General features: G+C 36.0%; 1 protein-coding gene across 1 annotated transcript in view; it reads right to left on the reverse strand.

The window, feature by feature from the left end:
* CEP112 (centrosomal protein 112) overlaps window positions 1-25133 on the reverse strand; it is a 423284-nt gene that overhangs the window by 387246 nt on the left and 10905 nt on the right. Inside the window, exons 3-4 of the mRNA XM_003786186.3 lie at window positions 24763-24953; window positions 22570-22742 (exon numbers count right to left, since the gene is read on the reverse strand). Of these exons, the coding sequence (XP_003786234.1) occupies window positions 22570-22742; window positions 24763-24953 (364 nt within the window). The remainder of the gene's footprint in view (window positions 1-22569; window positions 22743-24762; window positions 24954-25133) is intronic.

A 25133-nucleotide genomic window follows, 5' to 3' on the forward strand; every position in this document is an offset into this window, starting at 1 on the left:
GTTGTTTGGCGGGTCTGGGCTGGGGATTCGAACCCGCCACCTTAGGTGTACGTGGCTGGCGCCTTAGCCGGTTGAGCTATAGGCGCCGAGCCATTAAATTTATGTCTTAAGGAATTAGAAAACATGGACAAAAGAAAAAAAGAGAAGATTCAAATAACTAAAATCAGAAATGACATAGAAGACATTATAACAAATTTAGCGGAAATAAAAAGGATTTTAAGAGAATACTATAAGCAATAGTACAACAGTCTATTGGATAATCTAAAAGGAATGAACAAATTTGTCAAAATACAAAACATTCCAAGACCAAATCATGAAGAAATAGAAAATTTGGACAGATATTAATATGGAGATTGAATCAATAATCAGGAAGATCCCAAAAAAGAAATGCGCAGGATCAAGTGGCTCCACTGGGGAATTCCACCAGACATTTTTTTAAATTTTGGATTAATATGGGGGTACAAACCATTAGGTTACATTGTTTGTGTTTGTTAGGTAAGGTCCAAGTCATAGTGGGGCCTTGCACCCAGATGTGCTGTATACACCCTCCTGTTACATTGTGCCTGTTAGGTGAGAGCTTACCAATTCCCTTACCTCCTCTTCCCTCTTTCCTCTCCCCCAACTTGCATGTAATTGTGTTTTTCTCTCTATGTGGGCATACAGTTGTTTACCTGTAGGTATCATATCGAGTACATTGGATACCTGCTTTTTCATTATTGTGATACTTTACTAAGGAGAATGTTCTTCACCTCCATCCAAGTAAATACAAAAAAATGTAAAGTCTCCATCTTTTTTACAGCTGAGTAGTATTCTATGGTATACATGTACCACAGTTTACTAATCCACTCATAGGTTGATGGGCACTTGGGTTGATTCCACATCTTGGCAATTGTGAATTGAGCTGTTATAAACATTCTAGTCAGTGTAAATGTCCTTAAGGTAAAATGATGATTTTTCTCCCAGTACTGGATGGCAAGGATCAAACAGATAGGTCTACTTTTGGCTCTTTGAGGATTCTCCATACTTCTTTCCAAAGAGGCTTGTCTTAGTTTGCAATCCCATCAGCAGTGTGAAAGTGTTCCCTTCTCTCCACATCCACACCAACATCTGCAGCTTTGTGATATGGGCTATTCTTCCTGGACTTGGGTGGTATCTCAAGGTGGTTCTCATTTGCATGTCTCTGATGATTAGGAGCAAAAATTTTCATGTGTTTGTTGGCCATTCGTCTGTATTCTTCAGAGATGGTTCTATTCATGGCTCTTGTCCACTTGTAAATGGAATTGTTTGCTCTTTTCCTATTGATTAAATTCTCTGTAGACTCTAATTATCAGCCCTTTGCCAGATCATACAAATATCTTCTCCTATTCTGAAGGCTGTCCGTTTGCTTTAGTTGTTGTGCCCTTAGCTGTGTAGAAGCTTTTTAGCTTGATCATGTCTCATTTATTTATTTTTGGTGTTGCTGCAATTGCCAAAGGGGTCTTCTTCATAAGATCTTTTCCCAGACTGATATCATCAAGAGTTTTTCCCACACTTTATGATTTCTTTTTTTTTTTTTGCAGTTTTTGGCCAGGGCTGGGCTTGAACCCACCACATTCGGCATATGGGCCAGTGCCCTACCCCTTTGAAAACGGCACCACCCTTTTCCCACACTTTCTTCTAGAGTTGTTATTGTTTCATGTCTCAAATTTCAATCTTTTATCCAGTGAGAGTCAATTTCTGTAAGTGGTGAGAGGTATACAGGTCCAATTTCAGTCTTCTACATATGGCGAATACTTTTTTTTTAATTTTTTTTATTAAATCATAGCTGTGTACATTAATGCAATCACAGGGTACAGTGTGGTATTTTCATATACATTTTGAAATACTCTCCGTCATATGGTGAATTCTTGAAGGAGAAGAAAAGAGTCCTAAAAGCATAGAAGCTTTACTCTACCAAGCACTGAAAAAAGAATCAACACCAATCTTCCTCAATTCATGCAAAAAACTGAAGAGTGGAGGGACACTTCTGAACTCATTTTATAAAGCCAGCATTACCCTGATACCAAAATCAGACAAAGACACTATAATAAAAAAAATTACAGGCCAATCTCCCTTTAACCATTTTTAAGCGTACAGTTCAGTAGTGTTAAATACATTTACAGCGTCATGCCATCAGCTCCACCATCCATGTCTAAATTTCAGCTTACAAAACTGAAACACTACACCCAATAAATGATAACTTCCTAGTCTCTGCTTCCCCCAATCCCTAATAACTATCTTTCTACTTTCTGTTTCTATGAATTTTACATCTTTAGATACCTCATTTAAGTGAAATCATTCAGTATTTGTCTTTTTTTTTTACTGCTTTATTCATTTAGCATAATGTCTTCAAGATTTATATATATTGCCAGATGTCAGGATTTTCTCACTTTTCAGGGCTAAATACTAACCATTATCTTAACATACCATATTTTCTTTTTTTCTTTCTTTTTTTTTTTTTTTTGTAGAGACAGAGTCTCACTTTGTCGCCCTCAGTAGAGTGCCACAGAGTCACACAGCTCACAGCACCCTCCAACTCCTGGACCTATGCGACTCTCCTGCCTCAGCCTCCTGAGCAGCTGGGACCACAGGCACCCGCCACAGCGCCTAGCTATTTTTTTGTTGCAGTTTGGCCAACCCGCCACCCTTGGTGTATGGGGCCAGCGCACTACCCACTGAGCCACACGCACTGCCCCATACCAGATTTTCTTTATCCACTCTTGGTGTATGGGGCCAGCGCACTACCCACTGAGCCACACGCACTGCCCCATACCAGATTTTCTTTATCCATTCATCTGTAAACAGACATTTAGGCTGCTTTTACCTCTTGGCTATTGTGAATAATGCTGCTATAAGTATTTGTATACAAATGGAGCTCTTTGAAACCCTGCTTTTAATTCTTTTGGATTTAAAAAGAATTCTCAGAAGTGGGAATTTTGAATCATATGGTTAATTCTGTGTTTAATTTTTCAAGGAACTACCATGCCATTTTCCACAGCAGCTGCATGCATCACTTTACACTCCCACCAGCAATGCACAGGGTCCCAATTTCTTCAAATTGTTACCTATACTTATTTTCTGCTTCCTTTTTTTTTTTTTTGATAGTAGCCATCCTGATGGGATGGGTGTGGGGTGATATCTTGTTACAGTTTTAATTTACATTTAACTGACGGTTAGTAATGTTGAGCAACTTCTCATGTGCACATTGGTCATTTGTAAACCTTCTTTGGCAATATGTCCAGTTCAAGTCCTTCACCCAGTTTTGTTTTTGTTTGTTTGGTTGATTGGGGGGTTTTTTGTTTTTTACAGTTTTTGGCTGGGGCCAGGTTTGAACCCGCCACTTCCAGTATGTGGGGCTGGCGCCCTACTCCTTTGAGCCACAGGCACTGTCCACTTTGCCCAGTTTTTTAAATCAGATTTTTGTTGTTGTGTCTATGAGTTCTTTATAAACTCCAAATCTTGACCCTTTTCAACTATATGGTCTGCAAATATTTTTGCCCATTCCATGGATTGTCTTTTCATTTTGTTGATTGTCTCCTTTGATCCACAAAAGTTTTTAATTTTGATATAGTTCATCTATTTTTTCTTTTGTTGTTTAGCAGGCCCAGGCCAGGTTTGAACCTGCCAGCCTCAGTGTATATGGCCAGCACCCTAACCACTGAGCTACAGGCACCAAGCCAGATTTCAATCTTCTTAAATGTTAGTTTTGTGGCCTAACATATGGTGTATTTTGGAGGATGTTCCATGTTTTGTTGTTGGCTAGAGTATTTTTTAGCCTGTTAGGCCCAATTGCTCTATAACAGTGATTTTCAATCTTTCTAATGCATGACCCTTTAATACAGTTCTTCATGTGGTAACCCCCAACCATAAAATTATTTTCACTGCTACTCCATAACTATAATTTTGCTACTGTTATGAATTGTAATGTAAATATCTGATATGCAGGATGGTCTTAGGCAACCCCTGTGAAAGGGTCTTTCGACCCCCAAAGGGGTCCCGACCCACAGGGTTGAGAACCACTGGTCTATAGGATGGTTTAAGTCCTCTATTTATGAATTTTCTGGGTTTTCTACCCATCTTTGAAAGTGGTATTGAAGTCTCCAATATTGTTGCTGATTTATTTCCTACAATTCTATAATTTGTTTCATACTTGTAGGAGTTTTGAGGTTTGGTGCATATATGTTTATACTTGCTATATATTATTAGTGACTTGACTCTTTCAACACTATATAATGTCTTTCTTTTTCTCCTGTTTTTTATTTAAAGTCCATTTTGTCAGATATTAATATAGCCACCCTAGTTACTTTTGGTTACTGTTTGCATGGTATACACTATCTTCCATCCTTTCACTTTCAGCCAGGCATGTTATTAGATATAAAGTGAGTGTCTTGTAGGCAGAATACAGTTGGAGCCTGTTTTGTTTTTAATCAATTTTGCCAATCTATGTCTTTTGATTGGGAACTTTAAACTACTTATATTTAAAATAATTATTGATAAGGATTTATTGTTTCAATTTTATATTTTTTCAATTTTATTATTTTTTCCTATATGTCTTATACCATTATCTTCTCTCACTGCCTTCCTTTCTGTTTAGTTGATTTTCTTGTCTTGACATGTTTTGATTCCCTTCTCATTGCCTTTGTGTATATCCTATATTTCCTTTGTGATTATCATGGAGATTAAGGAAAATATCCTTAAGTTACAACAACCTATTTTAAACTTCAATCACATACAAAAATTCCACTTTTACAGTTTGATTCCCCCCAACTTTGTTATTTATATTGTGTACCAATTAACATATATTTATAATGGTATAATGCATCTGTCTTTTTAATCTTATAAAATAAAAAGGGGAGTTATAAGCCAGACATGTTTGCTCACATCTATAATCCCAGCACTGAAGGCCAAGGTGGGAGAGTCACATGAGAATAGGACTTTGAGACCAGCCTGTGTAACACAGTGTGAGTCTGTCTCTACAAAAATAAGAATAAAAAATCAGTGGATCACGTATTCCCAGCTAATCAGGAGGCTGAGGAAAGAGGATCACGTGAGGCCAGGAGTTTGAGGCAGCAATAAGCTATGATCATGCCACTACACTTTAGCATGGGTGACAGAGCAAGACTATCTCTTTAAACAAAAAAACATGAAATCACAAGCAAAAATCACAATACTACAGGTTTTCATATTTGTCAATGTATTTCTTTTTATTTGATTTGATCAATCTAACTAAAACTTAAGAATTTTATTTATCTCTTCAAAAATCAAAGTTGGGTTTTTTCTATATTGTTTTCTGTTGAATTACTTTCCATTCATTTCCACTATTCCATTGCCTTTTCAATCCAGAAGCTTCTCACTTTCCAAGATTCTAATTTTGGAAGCTTTGACCATTGGCTTTAGATATTTCTTCTTTCTTGACACAAGCATTAAGAGTTTTGAATTTCCCTGTAAGCACTACTTTAGCTGCACCCCATGAATTTTGTACTTTTTATCATTTGATTTTAAAAATTTTTCTAAATCTGTGATATCGTCCTTGACCCACAGTTAATTAGAAGTGAATTTTCTTTTTCTTTTTCTTTTTTTTTTTGAGACAGTTTCACTTTGTCACCCTCCATAGAGCACCGTGATGTCACAGCTCACAGTAACCTCAAACTCTTGGGCTTAAGCCATTCTCTTGCCTCACCCTCCCAAGTAGCTAGGACTACAAGCACCCACCACAATGCCCAGCTATTTTTAGAGACAAGGTCTCACTCTGGCTCAGGCTTGTCACAAAACTGTAAGCTCAGGGAACCCACCCACCTCATCTTCCCAGGTATGAGCCACCATATCCAGCCCAGAAGTGAATTTTCTTATAAACATTCGAGGGCTTTTCTTGATGTACTATTATTGTTGATTTTTTAATTCAATTCTAATCAGGTCAGAAAACATAGTCTGTATAAATTCAATCTTTTGAGAACCCTGGAGATGTATTTTATGGCCTAGACATGACTAACCTGGGTAAATACTGCATGTGCACTTGAAGAATGCGTATTCTACAGTTATTCGATAGGGTATTTACAAGTGTCAGTTAGGTTGTGGTAGGTCAAAGTCATCTACAAGTCTACATTGCATTTGATCTTTTGGTTGTTCAAACTGTTACATCAACTCCCAAGAAATAATAAATTCAATAATGCTTATACCTATTTCCCCCTTTAGCTCTGTTGCATTTTGCACTGTGTGTTTGAAGCTCTGTTATTTGCTAACTATATCATTTTGTCACGCCTGTGAATTGACTTTTTTACTATTAAAAATGGCTTAGTATTTTGTAATTCTCCTTGTTTTGGAGTCTATTTTACCTGATATCTAATATAACCACTCTAGCTTTCTAATTCTTGTTTCCATGGTACATTTTTTTGCCTCCTTTTGTTTCGAACCTATTTTTATTTGTATGCTAAGTATACCTCTTGTGAATAATATAAAGTTAGTTCTTGCTGTTTTATCCAACCTAACAATCACTGCCTTTGGTTTCCAGTGTTCATTTATATTTAATGAAATTATTAATATGGTTCTATTTATTCTGCCTCTGCCATTTTGCTATTGATTTTGTCCCATCTCCTCTATGCTCTTCTTCTCTTCCTTCTCTGACTTCTTTTGTGTTCACTGACTTTTCATACTATTCCATTTTGATCCAATTATTTGCCTTTATATTTTGACTGTTTGCTCTAGCTATGTGTTAAGCACATCTAAGATGGCTCCCAATTGTCCCCAGCTCCTGGTATTTGTGCCCACATGCCATGCCCTTGAGTGCAGACTGAACCCAGTGGGTTGCTTCTAATAAACAGAATCTAGCAAAACTGATGAGCTATTACTTCAAGATTAGCTTTAAAAAAGGCTCTGGCTTCCATCATGCTTACTCTCTCATTCTCTTGATTGTTAACTTTGAAGGAAGCCAGGTGACACATGGTGAGGTGTCCTATGGAGAGGCCCAAATGGGAGAAAATTGAAGGAGATTTTTCGATGACAGCTAGCAAAGACTGGGGCCCTCAAATCAATAATTCACAAAGAATTGAATCCTTATTAACAACATGAGTAAGAGCAGTGGATTCTCTCCCAGTCAAGCCTTCTTTTGGAACCACCCCAATTAATATTGTGGTTGCAGCTTTATAGGAGAACCTAACTCAGAAGACCCAGCTAAGCCATGTCCGTGGGAAAATATTTGTTGTTTTAAGCTGCTAAGATTTGGAGTAATTTATAATTCAGAAAAGGATAATACAGATTTTGGTACTTGAAAGTAAGGTACAGCCTAAAAATGTAGAAACATCTTTGGAACTGGGTGGTGGGCACAGGCTATAAAGATTGTGAGAAATGTGCTAACGACATTAGTGTTCTAAAGCTATTAGTAGAGATCTGGAGACTGAGGGTACTGCCAGTGCAGGCTGAAAAGAAACTAAGAAATGTGCTATTGAAAACTGGAGGAAGGGCTCAGCGCCTGTGGCTCAAGTGGCTAAGATGCCAGCCACATACACCTGAGCTGGCGGGTTCAAATCCAGCCCGGCCTGCCAAACAACAATGGCTGCAACCAAAAAATAGCTGGGCGTTGTGGCAGGTGCCTATAGTCCCAGCTACTTGGGAGGCGGAGGCAGGAGACTTGCTTGAACCCAGGAGTTGGAGGTTGCTGTGAGCTTTGATGCCATAGCACTCTACCGAGGGCGACAACTTGAGGCTCTGTCTCAAAAAAAAAAAAAAAAAGAAAAAGAAAACTGGAAGAAGGGGCATCCTATTTGTACAGTGGTACAAAGCCACTCTATCACCTTCAGTAACCTGTAAGTTACAAAATGTGTCTGATGAGCTAGGTGGGTAATATAGCTAAAAAGATTTACAAAGTATTTCCTATCGGTTACAAATGCAAGAGTAACGAACTGAGCAAAGTGTACTTAAAGAAAATGAAACCAAGACTTTACAGTTCTAAAACTGCTCCGCCTTTCCAGATGTCAAGATACCCTAAATTAAGAAGGACATCCAAGGAAAGTTTGGGCACTGCCTACAGACACAGCCATGGGTGTGTATGTAAAACTTTTATTAAAATATAAAAGATAGTACATCACAGTACTGTGCATTCATAGATGGAGCCCTTTAAAAAGATTGAGGATTTGACCAGAGATCCTTTCAAACACCAGGGTCTGCAGAATGTTTAACAATGTTGTCCTCAATCTTCTCAGAAGCAGCCCAAGTTTAAAAATGACTCTCTCTCAAAAAGATCAGACATGGCTTTTGTCTAATGTCGTGAGCCCAAATGGGAAATACAAAGGGTCTACATAGCTTTTGAGAAAATTTTATCAGCAAAATCATTGCTTCCTGAAACTTAGATAAAGACAGTATAAGATGAAAAGAGGCCACTGGGTCCCCAAATTCTTCTGGAAGGAAACAGGCTGTGAAAACTATTTTACAAAAAATACATGCTACCTTTCATAAAAGGGAAGAAAAACTGAGAAAATGGAACCGAGAGCCCACTAAGAGGAGCCAAGAGTCATGGGGAATTATTTCTAAGTCATGAGAATTAATTCCAATACTTGCCTATCTGGATCTCACAATTGTTTTGAACCAGTGACTCCTTTGTGCCTCCCATTATCCTCCTTTTTAGAAATGTCTATGGAGATTATCCTATGCTTGTCTCACCACTGTATGTTGGGTTCGTGGGGTGCAGATAACTATTAGAACAGACATTTCTCTAAAGAAAATATACAAATAGCCAATAAGCACATGAAAAGATGTTCAGTGTGATTAGTCATTAGAGAGCGCAAATTAAAAACCACAGTGAGATACCACTGCATACCCATTAAAATGAACAAAATCAAAACCACTGACAATGCCACTAATTGACGAAGATGTGAAGAAACTGGAACACACACAAATTGACAATAGGGGATATAAAATGAAACAGCCAGTTTCAAAAACAGTTTAAAAATTTGCCTTGGGGTAGGGGAACTTATTGCTTGTTTGTTGAGACAGAGTCTCATTTTGTCATCCTAGCTAAAGTGCAGTTGCATCATCATAGCTCACAGCAACCTCAAACTCCTGGGCTCAAGGCATTCTCCTGCCTCAGCCTGCTGAGTAGCTGGGACTTACTGGCATATACCACCATGCTCAGCTAATTTTTTTAATTTTTGTTAGAGACAGGGTCTCACTCTTGCTCAAGCTGGTCTTGAACTCCTAAGCTATAGGGATCCTCCAGCCTCAGTCTGCCACAGTGCTAAGGTTACAGGCATGAGCCACCACACCCAACCTAACAAATTTTTTAAAAGTTAAAAAGTACACTGACCACACAACTCTTCCCTATATATCCACCCAAGAAAAACAGAAGACATATGTCCAAATAAAAATTTGCAATGAACGTCCATAGTAGCTGATCATAGCCAAACTGAAAACCATCCAAATATTCGTGAACTGGTGAATAGATAAAATATGGTATACTCATCAATGAAATACCATTCAGGACAAAAAAGGAATTAATGATGCATAAAACAGTAAGAACTTCAAAAATAATATTTTAAGTGGAAGGACCAGATACATAGGACTACACAACTTATGCTTCCACTCATGACATTTCTCGAAAAGATAAAACAAAGAGACAAAAAAGAGATCACTGCTTGCCTGGGGCTCAGGTCTACTTTCATACTATAGAAATACCAATTCTTTCCAAGTTGATCTTGGGAAGATTCAATGAATTTATGATAAGAAAATCTCAACACTGAAGCCAGGCATGGTAGCTCACGCCTATAATCCTAACACTCTAGGAGGCCAAGGAGGGTGGATTGCTTAAATTCAGGAGTTTGAGAACAGCCTGATCAAAAAATTAGCTGGGCGTTGTGGTGGGCACCTACAGTCCCAGCTACTTGGGAGGCTGAGGCAAGAGGACTGAGGTTGCTGTGAGCTAAGATACCAAGTACTATACTTAGGGTGACAAAGTGAGATTATCTCACAAAAAATCTATCAACAGGAGTTTGTGTGTATTTCTGTACGTTTGTACATAAGTGAAACTGACGAGCTAATTCTGAAATTTATATAGCAATGCAAAACACCAAGAACAGCCAATGCAATCTTAAGGAAGAAGGAAGTTGGAGGGATTATACTATACTCCTAAAAATCAACTTTTATTTTAAAACTATAGTAATTAAGGCAGTGTGGTACTAGCACACAAACTAGAAACCAGAATAAAACCCACATAAATATGATTTTCTGGTTTACAATAATGGTACCAACTACAGCAGTAGGGAAACAATAGCTTTTAAAAAGTAACACTAGGACAAGGTACAGCGGCTCACACCTACAGTCTTAGGGAGGATCCCTTGAGCTCAAGAATTCGAGACCAGCCTGAGCCACAGTGAGATCCCCATCTCTACTAAAAATAGAAAAAGTAGCTGGGCATCCTAGTGGGCACCTATAGTCCCAGCGACTCAGGAGGCTGAGGCAGGAGGATCGCGTGAGCCCAGGAGTTTGAGGTTGCTATGAGCCCAGGCTAATACCATGGCCCTCTAGGCCAGGGCAACAGAGTGAGAGTCTATCTCAAAAATCAATAAATAGGACAGAGCCTGCAGCTCAAAGGAGTAGGGTGCTGGCCCCATATACCTGAGGTGGTAGGTTCAAACCCAGCCCTGGCCAGAAACTGCAAAAATAAATAAATAAATAAAAATAAAAAGGGCAGAGGGAATTAGCCATGAGCCCTACCTTACTTCATACATAAAAATCAATTCCAGATGTACCACATAGAGAAATGAGAAAGGTAAAATAAGAAAGCTTCTAAAAAATAACATAAGCAAGTCAGAGAGTACTCTATGATCTTGTAACAGGTAAGGTAAGAATTCGCAAATGGGATACAAATATATACACAATAGAGACAATGAACAAATAAAACTATATGAAAATTAATAACACTCAACAGAAGATACCAGTTGTTACGATTGGAATGTTTGCCTCCTCCAAAACTCAATGTGTAATTGACATTGTAACCGTATTAAGGGACAGGACCATTAAGCAGTAATTAGGCCAAGAGGGCTCTGATGTCATTAACGGATTAATGGTATGGATTCCTAATAAAAGAGTTAGTTTGGCCCTGCTTCTCTCACCTTCTTTCTCTCTCTTTTCCTCTCCCTTTCTCTCTCTTCCGTTCTACCTTCCCTCCCTCTCACCTTTCACCATAAGATGACACAATAGAAAGGCCGACATCTTGATAATAGATTCCCTGGCCTCTGGAATTGCAATCCAAAACATCCTGTTCATTGTACATTACCCAGTCTCAGCTATTCTGTTACAGCAGCACAACAAGGACTAATACAACATTGCAAGTAAAACTGAAAGCCACAGAGTAGAAAAAGGTATATGCAACTCAACATAAAATTGGTGTCCTGAATAACAGGCATCCAGAATATATAAAGGCAAATCAACAGCAAAAACACAAGCCATTTTTTATATCCTTTAAGAAAGAAAAAAATAAAAGGTCAAAGATTCAAATGGGAATTTCACAAAAGAGGATATCCAAATGGTCAATAGCATTTTAAAAAATGCTCACTATCATTAATCACGAGGGAAAATACAAATTAAAACTACGTGTCTATCAAACCACAATTGCTAAAATTAAAAGAAATTGGCAAACCAAGTATTGCCAAGGATGGGGAGGAGCCATGGGAACTTACAAATCTTATTAATGGAAACGTAAATTGGTATGGCCACTTGGAAAACTCTTTGACAATGTCTACTATAATTCCACTTCTCATTCGATATTAAAAAAAAAATGTATATGTAGGCACAGTAAAAGACATGTAAAAGAATATTTACAGTAGAATTACTTGTAATGCCCCAAACTGGAAATAATCCAAAAGACTAACAACTGAATGGATATATGAATTGTGATATAGTCACAGTAATTTAAAAAATCCATTGTTAAATACAACAACATGGATAAATCTCCCAACATAATGTTGAGCAGAGGAAGCCAGAAACAAAAGTGGACATACTTTATGATCAAAGCCAGTGTAAACTAATCCATGGTGACGTAACACAGAATAAGGGTTGTCTTTTGGGGAAGGGTGATAAATGACTGGAAGAGAGCGAGAGAGTGTCTGAAGAGCTGATTATATTCGCTGTCTCGATTTCATGAAGTGTTCATTTTGTAAAACTTCAAGTTTTGTATTTTGATGTATCTTGCTGTATATTTTACTTTATTTTAAAAGCTTACCAAAAGACAAATAATGAACTAAAGTTATGTTTATCAACATGGATATATCTGAAAACATAGGGAGTGAATGAAGCAAGTCTCAATAATACAGCATGATTTCACTTACATGAAGTTCAAAATAAAAAGAAGAGAGAAGCAAAGACATGAGGAACACACAACCCAGGACAGTGGTTTCCTCCCAGGAGAAGGGAAGAGGCCACAGAGGAAGGGCACACAGGGGTCTCCTGGAACCCTCATGAGCTGTCATGGGCTCTTTGTTTATTTTCTAAGTGTTCTTTAAACTGTACCTGCGCACTTTCCATGTATACTGTTACATGTATGATGTTTCAGTTGTAAAATGCTTTAAGAATAATACAACTACTGAACTACAAATGATCGGAAAACTAAAATGAGAACTAACATAAGATTTCATGTCTTTTCATTCATGTGAGCAGCAACTAATATCGTTATATACCATATGTAGAATAATCTTATCAGGGTATAATTGCTAAATATTTTTGTGAGATTAAAATAAATAGCATTAATAACAAAGTATTAATAAACAATACTGAAAATTGAGAAATGAAAATAACTTCCAATGATCCACAACATATTTATTTTAATTTTGCAAAGGGAACTTTATTAGAAATAAAAAGAAAAACAAAACTAAGTGAAAATAACGAGATGCTTAACAAAACTAAAAAGTACCAGAGATCCATAAACATGTGGAGACTTCATGCTTTCTACTGCCTTCTTTAAAATAACACATTCCTTTAAACTCAAAATAAAAAACACATTTGAAAATCACATACTTAATCAATGATTATTAGTGTATCTCTGGCTTATAACACACAATATTTTAATTTCCTTAAAATTTAATTTTACATTATACTTAGAAGATTACTGCCATCCATTTTTGTTTATTAAAAGGACTATCAAAACTGTTCAATATTATCTGACAAAGAGAAACTTACTATGGAATAAAAAGATGTTACTACAAAGCCTCACTCATTTAAAAGAAGAAAAAAGAAATGTGAGTAATTTGTCAAAAATCTGTCTTAGTTTGGAATGGCAGGGGAGGGAAGCCTAAAAGAAGTATAGGGCCGTAATTTTCAAAACTCTTCCATCTCAATTACAAATTGCTGCCACTTGGCATGGCCTTGGTAAATACCTAAGAATGGTCTTTAATTAGCAAATTAATGTTGAAACTTAATGAGTAGCTAAGTGGTTTTATGAGTATGTGAAATGTTACATTTTATTGAGTACCCTACAAGCAGTTTTCACTTCTTATTTATATAACAGTCTTATTTCTAGAACACGAGATTGTCTATCAACAACTGTCCACAAAGATTTATACCGTAAGTATATAATTAATCAGATTTATACCGTAAGTGTTTTCACCCAAACAAACTGATGAAAAAGATTAACAGGTCTTTTTTGTTTGTTAAGGACAGCTCCTCTGAAACCTGAGACTACCCAACAGAAGCAAGGACATGTTGATCAGGAGTATCACCAAAGGAGGTGCCCATGAAATGCAAGCAAGCACTGAAGAAAGGAACTCCGTTGAAACGTAGAATACCCAAGCCCTCCTCCCTACCCCCACCCATGTCCCCAACAGAAGACCCAGACCCAAAACTGTACTGTCCAATATGGTAACCACTAATCACACGCAGCTATTTAAATTAATTAAACTGAGAAATTCAGTTTTTCAGTCACACCAGCCACATTTCAAGTGCTCAATTGTCACATGTTACTAGTGGCTACTATAATTAACAGCACAACTATAGAACATTATTACCGCCACAACAGAAAGTTCTACTAGACAGTGCTGCTATAGAATTTATCTTTGCAATCATTGAAGCTATTTATAAATAAAATGAATGTACTTTTTGTAAGTAATATTTAAGAATATTTTACTATGTATAAGATTAACCACATTTTTGCCAATTGACATAAAGATTCCAAAGAAGGAAAGGTTCCCTGCTAAATTCAACCAACAATTTCAGAAGCTTACCTACATATAAAAATGGACTTTAACAAAATAAGAAGGTTTTATTACAGTTTTTGTGATTTTTAAAAAATTCAGCATAGTATTTTTAAAGTGAAAATGTTTTCTCACATAGATCAACAGGGCTTACCACATTAAGGTTTTTTATAATATTTGATCACCATCTGCTGGCCATATTATTAAACTACACAAGCAAATGAAAAGTTAGCTGTATTAGCAGTCATTTTTAAAGGACATGCAGAATCCCAGCTTTTCGCCACAATGCATTTCTGGAAAACCACATCATAAAGGGGATTGTTATAAAGCAAATCACATTTTCCATAAGGGCAGAACCATAATTAGAATCTTCATTCCAAACTAAAATTCAGCATCAAATAATTCATGGAAAAGTCTTACTAAAGGAAGTTGCAAAAACTATAGTCCTCTATAATCATTTAAAATTGGGTAATTACTCAAGTCCTTTTGTACAGGTATCAACACAAGTTTCTTCAGATGATCCAACATAAGTTACAAGATAAGATATAATTTAGACTATATTAGTTTAAATCTCATATGGCAAAAATAATATGCAATTAATAATAGTTCTTTATACATCCCTAGACTTCTAAAGCAAACTGGATGGTTATTTCTTATAAAATTGTAGCTAAAGAAATGTAAATGAATGCTTTCTTTTTATCAATAAATTCCTCTAAAATAAGCAGAAGGAATGTGTTTCTTCCACTATAAAAGCAGTGTTTAAAGGTCAGGGTTGACTCAACATTACTCCCCTTCACTTTATCCTAAGTCCTAACTTTAAATCAAAATTTCAAGTAAATATAGGAAGTGCTTTTAAATCTTTTTTTTTCATTTTTCCCTACCTCAGAACCTAACTGAACTTCTGTGATAAGCTATCAGACCCCACATATTTCATTGAAAAGTCATAAAAAATAATTATAAGCCATTAAAAAGAAGCTTCAAAACATTTTTCACAGAATTATAAGAATACAATCCATTACCTTTATGTTCTATCTTTGGGATAACACAGAAAAACGATATAGAAATGACACGAGCTGAAGTCTAAATATTATTTACTTAGACCTCTTCAAATATATGGTGTGGCGAAATGTAAAAACTGGGGCCCACCACTCCATGTCCCTTCTACTCTGGAAAAAGAGACTTGCTAAGTTATTTAAATAAAGATTCCTACAAAGTCACTTTTAAAATACTGTTACCAGTCTTTATTGTGATAGTATTTAGGATTCATACTTAAATCATAACCTTTTTGTGCAGCCATAGTTTATTTTTCTTGAAGAACACAAAATGAATTTTAGTAACTAAAAATAATTACTGACCAATGGATTTTAAAATAATACCCTTTGGGCAGATTAGATTATTGGATAAGCAAAAGAATGATCAAACAAGCAAAGCCCTGGATGAACTACTACTGTAACAATCACCATACCAATGATGACGGTGGCAGCAGCAGCTAACATTTAACAGGCCCCATGTCAAAGGCTCTGCATGCATTATTTCACTATATCCTTACAACTCTGAGTTACCACTTCTACTATCTCCATTTTGCAAATGATGAAACTGGGGTTTAGAGAAATTAAGTAACTTGCCTGAGCACAGATGGTTGCCAAGTGTCACAAGTAGAATTTGAACAAAGGCAAACTGCTTCATTTCAGCTCAACCTAGAAATAACCAAGAACAAAGGAATGGCTGCCCAGGATTGCTAAAGCAGCACAAGTGGAGAAAAAATAGATAAAAAATGAAATTTCCATATTTGCTGCACAAAGTACTTGTTATGCCTATATGGTACAGTAGAAAGAACATGGGTATGAAATCATAAAAACCTGCTCTCCAATAGTGGACCCACCAATGGAAAAGTCACTTGATCTTCCTGAAGCTGTTACCTCATCTACAAATACAAAAGGGCAATGATGTCAACCTCATAGGGCTGTAGAGAGGATTCAATCAGATAACGTGGAAGGATTTCTAGAAGAGAATCTAGCATACAGCATGAGCTCCATGAATGATAACTTGCCTCGCTTGGTTTTTGCTTTAAGAAATTAGAAATGTAAGTGGAATTCAAAACATTTAGGGTATTTACTGGAAATTTTTCATATAGTTATTTATTTTCATCATTAATGTGAATAATGCATATATCCAAATAAATATTTTAACAAGATAATTCAGAAAGCAATCTGACAGTATCTATTAAAAAATAAGTGTCAAAAAAATAGCTTTTACAAATGTAAAAACAAAAAAGTATCATTATTAAAAATAACACATACATACATTTTTAAATGTTTTTAACTTCACAGTCCAGACGAGTTCCACTCCCCAAAGCCAACCACCTTTAAAAGTTCCATGTGTGGCACCAGAAATATTCCATGCACGTGTACACATAATGTATCCATGTAGCCTCTTTAAAACGCACACACACAAACACAAATAGAAGCCTACTGTACTTTCATGCACTCCTTTTAAACTTTATAGATCTTAAGAGATCTTGCCATGGTAGCCCACATAGATTCGTTTACCTTTGCACAAGATGTTGAACCAACTAATAGTCCTTCCAACAGAGCAATTCCTTTTCTAGGAATCCATAGCCCAAACACATGCAGGTGTTTTATAATCATCCTTGATATTCTAATTGATAATTTGGCATCTTGAAGCCATGGGCCAAACTAACAGCCTAAGTTGTTTACATCCATACCACCCTTGTGTTTCTGCAAACACATGGAAATCACGTTACAAACCCTCCAACTACAAATCCCCAAATCTGTGCTTCACTCTCTGCAAACAGGGAACATCCCTACCTACCAAGTGCCCGCCATTATAGTAACATTTTATTCTCACCCACACTTCCACTTCCTTCTTCTGCCTCCTAACCAACCCTGATGCTTTTCTATGTGGCCCTAAAGGGTGTGGCACAAGCCCCTCCTTTTGGGAATTATAACAAACTTTTCTCTCAAAAGTAGTTGTCGCCATGTCTGACATCTTATCATACCTGATTAAAACAAATTCCAGACACATTTTAAAACCAGATGCATAGTGTAGCTGGGCAGTGTGGTGGGTGCCTATAGTCCCAGCTACTTAAAGAGGGTGAGGCAGGATGATTGCTTAAACCCAGGAATTTGAGATTGTTGTGAGCTAGGATAGGCTGATGCCATGGCACTCTAGCCTGGGCAACAGAGACACTGGTTCAAAAAAAAAGGATGTATAATGATATACATACTAGGATGTTAACTCAGGCATTCTTCATAACAATAAAAAATTAAATGCACAGAGACAGGTTAAGTTATAATATTCTATACTATGAATTATCTGCAATTATAAAGACTATATGACACAGGTTTAAGACATAGTTAAGTGAAAAAAGAGTAGGTCTTAGAACAGTACATATAAGCCAATCTACAATCTTTTAATTATACAGGTGTGGGTATCTATTGTAGAATGTTAATAGTGCTCACTTCTTGAGAGGAAAATGAGATAAAGAGGATACACATAGGTGGACTTTGACTTTTTACTCTATATATTTCTACAGGAAGGTGTTCCAAGCATGTATACAGATTGCATGATTTTCTAAACTGAGAATAAAGACTGCATTAGTCATCTATTGCTGTTTAACAAATTATTCACAAACTTAACAGCTTTACACAACATACATATATTTTCTCATAGTTTCTGTCAGTCAGAAGTCCAGGTGCAGCTGAACTGAGTCCTCTGTTGTTTAGGGCCACACAAGGCTGCAATCATGGCTGGACCTGAGCTGAGTTCTCACCTGGAGGCTCAACTAGGAAAGGATCCGCTTCCCCACTTGCGTGGTTGTGAGCAGCATTCAGTTCCTTATGGCTTTACGACTGATGGGAGCTGCTTCTCCAAAGGCAGCAAAGAAAATGACAAGACACGAAAGCAAGTCTATGGCAAGATGAAGTTGTATACGTGTATAGTGTAACGTAATCATAGAGTCACATCCTATCACCTTTGCCATATCCCATCAGTTAGAAGCAAGTCACAGATCCTGCCCACACTGAAGGGAAGGAGATTATGTAAGTCTGTTAACACCAGAAGAAAGATCACCAAGGACACCTTAAAGTCTTTCTACCACAAAAACAAATGAAGTCTTTATCAGATCTCAGAGGCAAGCATCTGAAGGATGACCAGAAAGATAATATATATTGATGTAACTCATGACTCAATTAAATTAAACAAACTATACATGGATGAGATCTAAGCCTATGGTCTCATTAGTAACATTTTATAAAGTGATGCTACAAACCCAAATATAACTAAAAAAATTCACTGTCAAGAAAAAAGGCAGATATTTGCTATAAAAAATGCAGTGGCAGATCTATAGTAAAATAGCAATGCGATTTGGAACAGTGGCTTTTCTGAAAGAAAACTTGGGTAATAACATGACCTTAAACCATAAAATGTGAAAAAGGAAAGAAGAAAGAACCAGGACAGAATTAGCTCCGTGTTTCACACCAAACAGTTTCAACACTGTTGAAATGCTAAGTATACTAGTATATAATGTACATTTGGTAGAAAAAAGCATGAGACTAAGCCAGACAGAACATGATCTCATAATACTTCTAACGAGTTTGGAACGAGGCTACACACCACATTCTACAGGAAAAATAAAGGTAAAGGAAAGGTGCCATCTCTCCTGAATAGGGAGTCCTAACAAAAAGGCTTCAAAGGACTCTGCATCTTTAATAATATAAAAAGGCTAGGACACAAATAGCATAATCTAAAATGCCATTAGAAATACTTCACATATAAAAAAGGTCTAAGTAAAGCAGGGTTTTATAAAGTGATCAAAAAAGAAACACTAAGGGGGAAAATCTTTTAAGATTAAAGAGGTTTTTCAAAGGACAAGTTGAAGTGGTTGTAAAATTTATGAGGCAGCATTAAACTTCAGTTCTAAGTAACAATAAATTATTCACTATAAAAACATACATGTGTCAAATATTATAAGCCTCTTAAACTTTTTAAAACAATTTCTTACAGAACTGATTAGATGTATTAGGTCAATACTAGCAGATACTAACTTGGTTATTAGCACAGTATGACCACTCAGTAAAGAAGCAACTTTAGAAAAGAAATCTGAAGACTGAACCTCAATAAACTATTCACCTCAACATCTGATCTGATATCACATATCAAGTACTTGACCTTAAAATCAATTTTGTTGACTCTAGCTAGAGTAAATGTTAGTTTTATTTTAAAATGCTTGCCTGTATGTAAAACTACAAATATCTGTTAACTAATGAATATGGATTAAACTTTTAAATCAAATTAAGAAATTTTTTTTATTAAGTCATTTGTACATAGAGCATAAATACATTTATGCCATTATGGGATTCGATGTGTTGACTGTTTGTAAAATAAATCAAAATTATTAACTTAAAAAAAGCATAACATACCCTGAGAAGTATGATTTTTGCAGCTCTAACTGCCATTGGCGCTAGTGTTATTCTGACATTTAACCAGAAAGACATCCGTCTGTCCTTTCCAGCTCCTCCATTGTCTCCTGTTCCTCACAGGATAAGAAGGGAATCTATCATCTATACCCATGCTTCCTTCAACATTTTCTATAATTTACTCTTCCCTCAACTTTTTCTGAAAACTAAAAAGAAAAAATATATATTTGGGGGCCATTGACACAATATAGCTGCCTCATGTGGGTTTTGTATAGATTAAAATAAATATGTGGCAGTACCTGACAGTCCACTCCCTCATTCCTGGCTTACTGTCAAATATAAATAGTACTTAGGAGTTCCTAGCATGCTTCCACACAGTGCTAGGACCTGGGACATCAGGTAAAGCTTTTCTGAAGTTGTGTGATCTGATGGATTGGTAGGACTGACCAGGATCACAAGACTGCCTGCTGTTCCCATTAATTACTTATCCAACTGATAACTAATAGCTCATAGTCTTCCAGTAATTGTTTGGCATCAAAATGTCACTTAATTATAGGTGAACAACAAAGAGAAAAAAGTTATTTGTTATGATTGTGGGGATTTAACTATGATTTCATTTTCCAAAAAGTCACTGAGTAACAGCTGAAGGATAGTTTCACTGTATTTCCCCAAACTTGATCCTATGTTCCAAAGAAGAAAAAGGCCATTTACCTAGACTCCCCAAAAATCTCAAGTCTATTTCCTATCCTGAACCCTTCCCTTACACACAAATACTTTCACGACTGCATGTGACCACCTCATTGAAACTACTCTCTCCCCCAAGCCCACTCATCTAAAACAAAGGACTTAAACAGGTAACAAACAAACGATTACACTGACAGAAAGATATTTTTCACTTCTAAGAAGATGCAGTGTTTCTCTACTTCTTTTTTTAATTTTTAAAAACTTTTTTAGAGATAGGGTCTCATTACGTTGCCCAAACTGGCCTCTAACCCTTGCCCAAGCTGACTCAAGCAATCCTCCCACCTCACCCTCCTAAATACCTGTAAGTATAGTAATAGCCATCATACCTGGCCCTCTCCCCTTCTTGAATCATATGATCCCTCTTTTTCTAGCTTTCTCTTATATAGAAAAACAAATACTTCATTTTCTTCTTACCCTTACTTAAAGAAAAGAAAAAGCTCAAGCTCAATAATAAATATAACCTCAAATTTGGTGAGGGGAAATCAGCAGGAAATAGTGAAGGCATACTACAATAAGGAGATAAGCAAATCTTACTTAGCTCCAACCCAAGCTGTCTAGGTCAGCCTAGGTCTCCAGTTTTTAAGAGAAGCCAGAAATCTGGTCTCTTACATGAAATTCCCCAATTGCTAACAACTCATTCAAAAATTTTTTAAAGACATTGTTTCAGTCAAACAAAATAAATCTACCCACATGAGTCATTCAGCTCAGGAAGATCACAAATTTTCAATGCCTGGTCTAGGCTCCAAGGTATAGCAAACTGCTATAGTAGTTTTAGTTCACCCTTATGCTATAAGCTCCATATTTGTTTTACCTAGAAAGGAACCCAGAATTTACCTGGACTTTTAACAAATTCTGGCAAATAACTGATGAATTTTTCAGCCAAACTAAGAATAGTACTTTTTTTAGTACACAAACCACTTGCCTTATTCCTCCATTTAACAGAAAATTCTACAATTTAGACCTCTTCTAATTTTAATTCTCCAATGAATATGTGTTTAACACCATAGCCCAGGGGTCCTCAAACTTTTTAAACAGGGAGCCAGTTCACTGTCCCTTAGACCATTGGAGGGCTGGACTGCAGGCCCCAGGACAAGTTAGCTGCTAAGCAGGACAGGCAGCGGTGGCATAAACACCTGGCGGCCGGATAAATGTCCTAGGCAGGCTGCATATGGCCCATGAGCTGTAGTTTGAAGACACCTGCATAGCCCATGGACTTATATATTAATTTCTTTTATTCTTCTGAACATGCCCTTAATTATTTCGCCTCTTCCATTTTTGCCTTTCCACTTTAATTTGTTTCTCCTTTCTAATGAAATAATTTCATATGGACTGGATCTCCTGCTTTTGTTCATCTGTTCTTTTCCACAATAATATCTTAGGTCTGAAATATACATTACCAGACTATATCAACTTGGAGATTTCAAATTACTAATAATATTTCTATATCTGCTTAATGAATAAACCAAGAAAAATTATAGTGGACAAGAAAGATGACATTGCTAACAAGAACAAATTCCTAAAATTAAAATGGTATATGTCAATTGGCACTGTCCATTATTTAACATTCCAAGGAATAAGGCCAAAGGGAAAAATAAAAATTTGATGAAAGTCCAAATTTAAATCTATCCTTCCTAAAGGCCAAAAATTATACTACAATAATGGCCTTTTTGTACATTTTGAAAATTTAGAAATTTGCTTTAATTTGGATTAAAAATTCTATTTAATACTCTAAGAAAGGACAATTTAATGGGATTTATGTTTACATTCATTACTTTACTGCAAAAACAAATATTGTCCAACAAGGGGAAAAGGAGAGAAATTTAAGCATGTTTTAAGATATTATATTTTGTTAAGTTCACTGATAATATTCTCAATTCATACTTGACATAAAGCAAAATACATAATTATCTTAAAGATTGTTCAGTACCACTTTCTAAGCAATGGAATATATATACAAAGTTAACAGGTATCTCTAAAAGTGGCTAAAAATGTAAAATAATCTTGAATATACAGTAAATGGAAAAGTAAAACTGTTATTTTACCTAGTCAATGTCCATTTGCAGCTCTCAACTTTAAGAAAAAAAAAAGTGAACCAACTACTTACCATAAAAATAAAAAGGAAAAGTAGAATGTATGAACCACTTCCAAAAACAGGCTAAATGATGAAACACATTCAAAATCTCATGTTCTTGGCATACCTGTGGACATCAGTTGATGACTGTCCCATAGTGCTATCTTCTCCAGAAGAAAGTTTCCATGATTCATGTAATGTGTGTTCACTTGTCCCCAGTTCACCCAACACCCAGTCTGGTAATCCCTCTGGGCTTGAACCTTTCACTCGTGCTGGATTTGGTTCATCAAAATAGATGGACTGATTTTTAAAAATTAAAAAAATTATTTTTTCAAAATATACTAAAATGAAACAAAATTGCCATAAGTTTCAAGTTTGACAACAGCCTTTCAAATATTCAACTTAAATTCAATCACTGTACCAAGAATGAAATAATAAAATGGATAATATATTTAAATTTTAGCTGTGGTCTGCTGTGTAAGTAATCTAATAAACAACAAAATTCTGTAACAGACAAATCTTATAATAATGACTTATACCACAAAAGGGATATAGCTTTATGAAAAATTAAAAAGAAAGATTTTTTTAAACCATGTGTTACCCTATTTCGTTCTGTGATCAGTAACTACTTTGCACACACACAAAACCAGTGGGCAGAGAAACCACAATCAATGCAAATCAGAAATTAAAATTAGGATTCCCAGCCAGCATGGTGGCTGGCACCTGTAATCCCAGCACTCTGGAAGGCAGAAGTGGGAGGATCCCTTGAGCTCAGGAGTTCAAGACCAGCCTGAGGAAAAGTGAGACCCCTGTCTCTACTAAAAATAGAAAAATTAGCTAAGTGTTATGGCAGGCATATGTAGTCCCAGCTACCTGGGAGACTGAGGGAGGAGGATAGCTTGAGCCCAGGAGCTTGAGGTTGCCATGAGCTAGGCTGACATGATGGCACTCTAGCCTGGGCAACAGAATGAGACTCTGTCTCAAAAAATTAATGAATTAATTAATTAATTAATCAAATTAGGAATCCCTTGATAAGGGGAGAACAACAGAGACTTTAGTCCTAGCCATACTATTAACTAGCTGAGAAACCTAAGACAGGTCTCTAGGCCTTCTTTTTATTTGTAAAATAAAGTCCTTCCTTATTAGTCTATGAAACTGAGTATAAATGAGAAAATACAATAAAATATATTCATATTTTAACAGACTCACACAATGTTTTACCTTTACACAATGTTTATACATTTTTTTAAGAAAACTCTATACCGACTGAACAGCTCTGTGATAATTCTCCCAACCCTACATAGGAAATCCTCAAGGGGCTGTTCTCTATGGAGGAGTAACACATAACCGTCTTTCCAAATCAGACATGATTAGAAATTTCTCTTTAAATGAAATGGTCACTTTTAATTATCAAGTCAAGTAACTACCATCCCAACTACTACTGCTATTAACCTGAGCAACATGGACAGTCCAACTTTAACATACAATTGGTAATAGCATTAAAACTTCTGGCACTCTGCCATGGAAAATGGGAATTATCCTCTAGTGCACAGCATGCCATTCAAGCTCAAGTTTACTTTAAGTAAACTGATAAAACAGGAAAAAATCTTAAAATACGCTACACAAGAATTCTGTAGTTTGTTTAAAAACACACACATGCATATATTCAACACTACCAATACCTTGTACACCATCAGATCTCACAAGTACAGGCATTCAATATCACACAAACCAAGGTAGACTTCATGGTTATAAATACCAGGACAGTGACAATTAATGAACCAAGAGTCATAACAACTACCTTTTTTAAAAAGCTGATTTTGATAATGAAATTAAATGAAGTATAAAAAAACACTTTTGAACTCCAACTTAATATTTTCATTTTATCGAGTAAAAAAAAATTTTAGAAGTCACTCAATCCAAACTCTCATGAATTTTAAAATAATATATATGAAAGAACTTAAAAAACTAGAATTTACATTAAATATAAATTACATTACATTACATTTTAATTGCATTAATATAAATACACTAAAATATTACTATTATAATCCAGTAAAAATTAGTAGGAAAAGCTCAGAATAAAGAAATTCATTTTTAGTTTTTGAAAAATATTGTGATATACTGAGGGAAACATAAGTCAGCAAGGATACTCCCTTAATAGGCAAAGGTCCTTTTTCTATTAAAGGTGGAAAAACTGAAGCAGAAGAAAAAAATTGGTACAGACAACTTAGTAGTATTACCACTCCCAAAAAAGATGAAAATTGACACTAAATTTTAAATATATGAAACTAATATACCTTTGGTCATTGATACCTACCATGTATGAAGGTAAAGTTTTTAGTGTCCCTGATTCAGGTCGGTGTGTAAAAGGGCCTTCGAGCACCCCTCGCTTAAGCATATGCAATAACAACTTTGCATAAAGGTTCCGATTCTTCCTCCCTGTAATTCCTGAACCTGATCCTGAAGGTTCACACAGTTTTTTAATCCAAAGAGCACACCTCTGGCGTTCTGTAAATACATAAGAATTATTAGAAACTAGATTCTTCAGAAAATAAAATGTTAGATTACAAGGTCCTGTAACAGCATCTGTTTTAGTCTAGAATAGAGATCAGCAAACCTGTTCTGCTAAGGGCCAGACAGTAAATACTTTAGACTTTGCAGGTCCTATGATCTCTGGAGCACTTACTC

This window comes from Otolemur garnettii, unplaced genomic scaffold (genome assembly GCF_000181295.1).
Source record: "Otolemur garnettii isolate 467f Iridium unplaced genomic scaffold, OtoGar3 scaffold00018, whole genome shotgun sequence".
Lineage (NCBI taxonomy): Eukaryota > Metazoa > Chordata > Mammalia > Primates > Galagidae > Otolemur > Otolemur garnettii.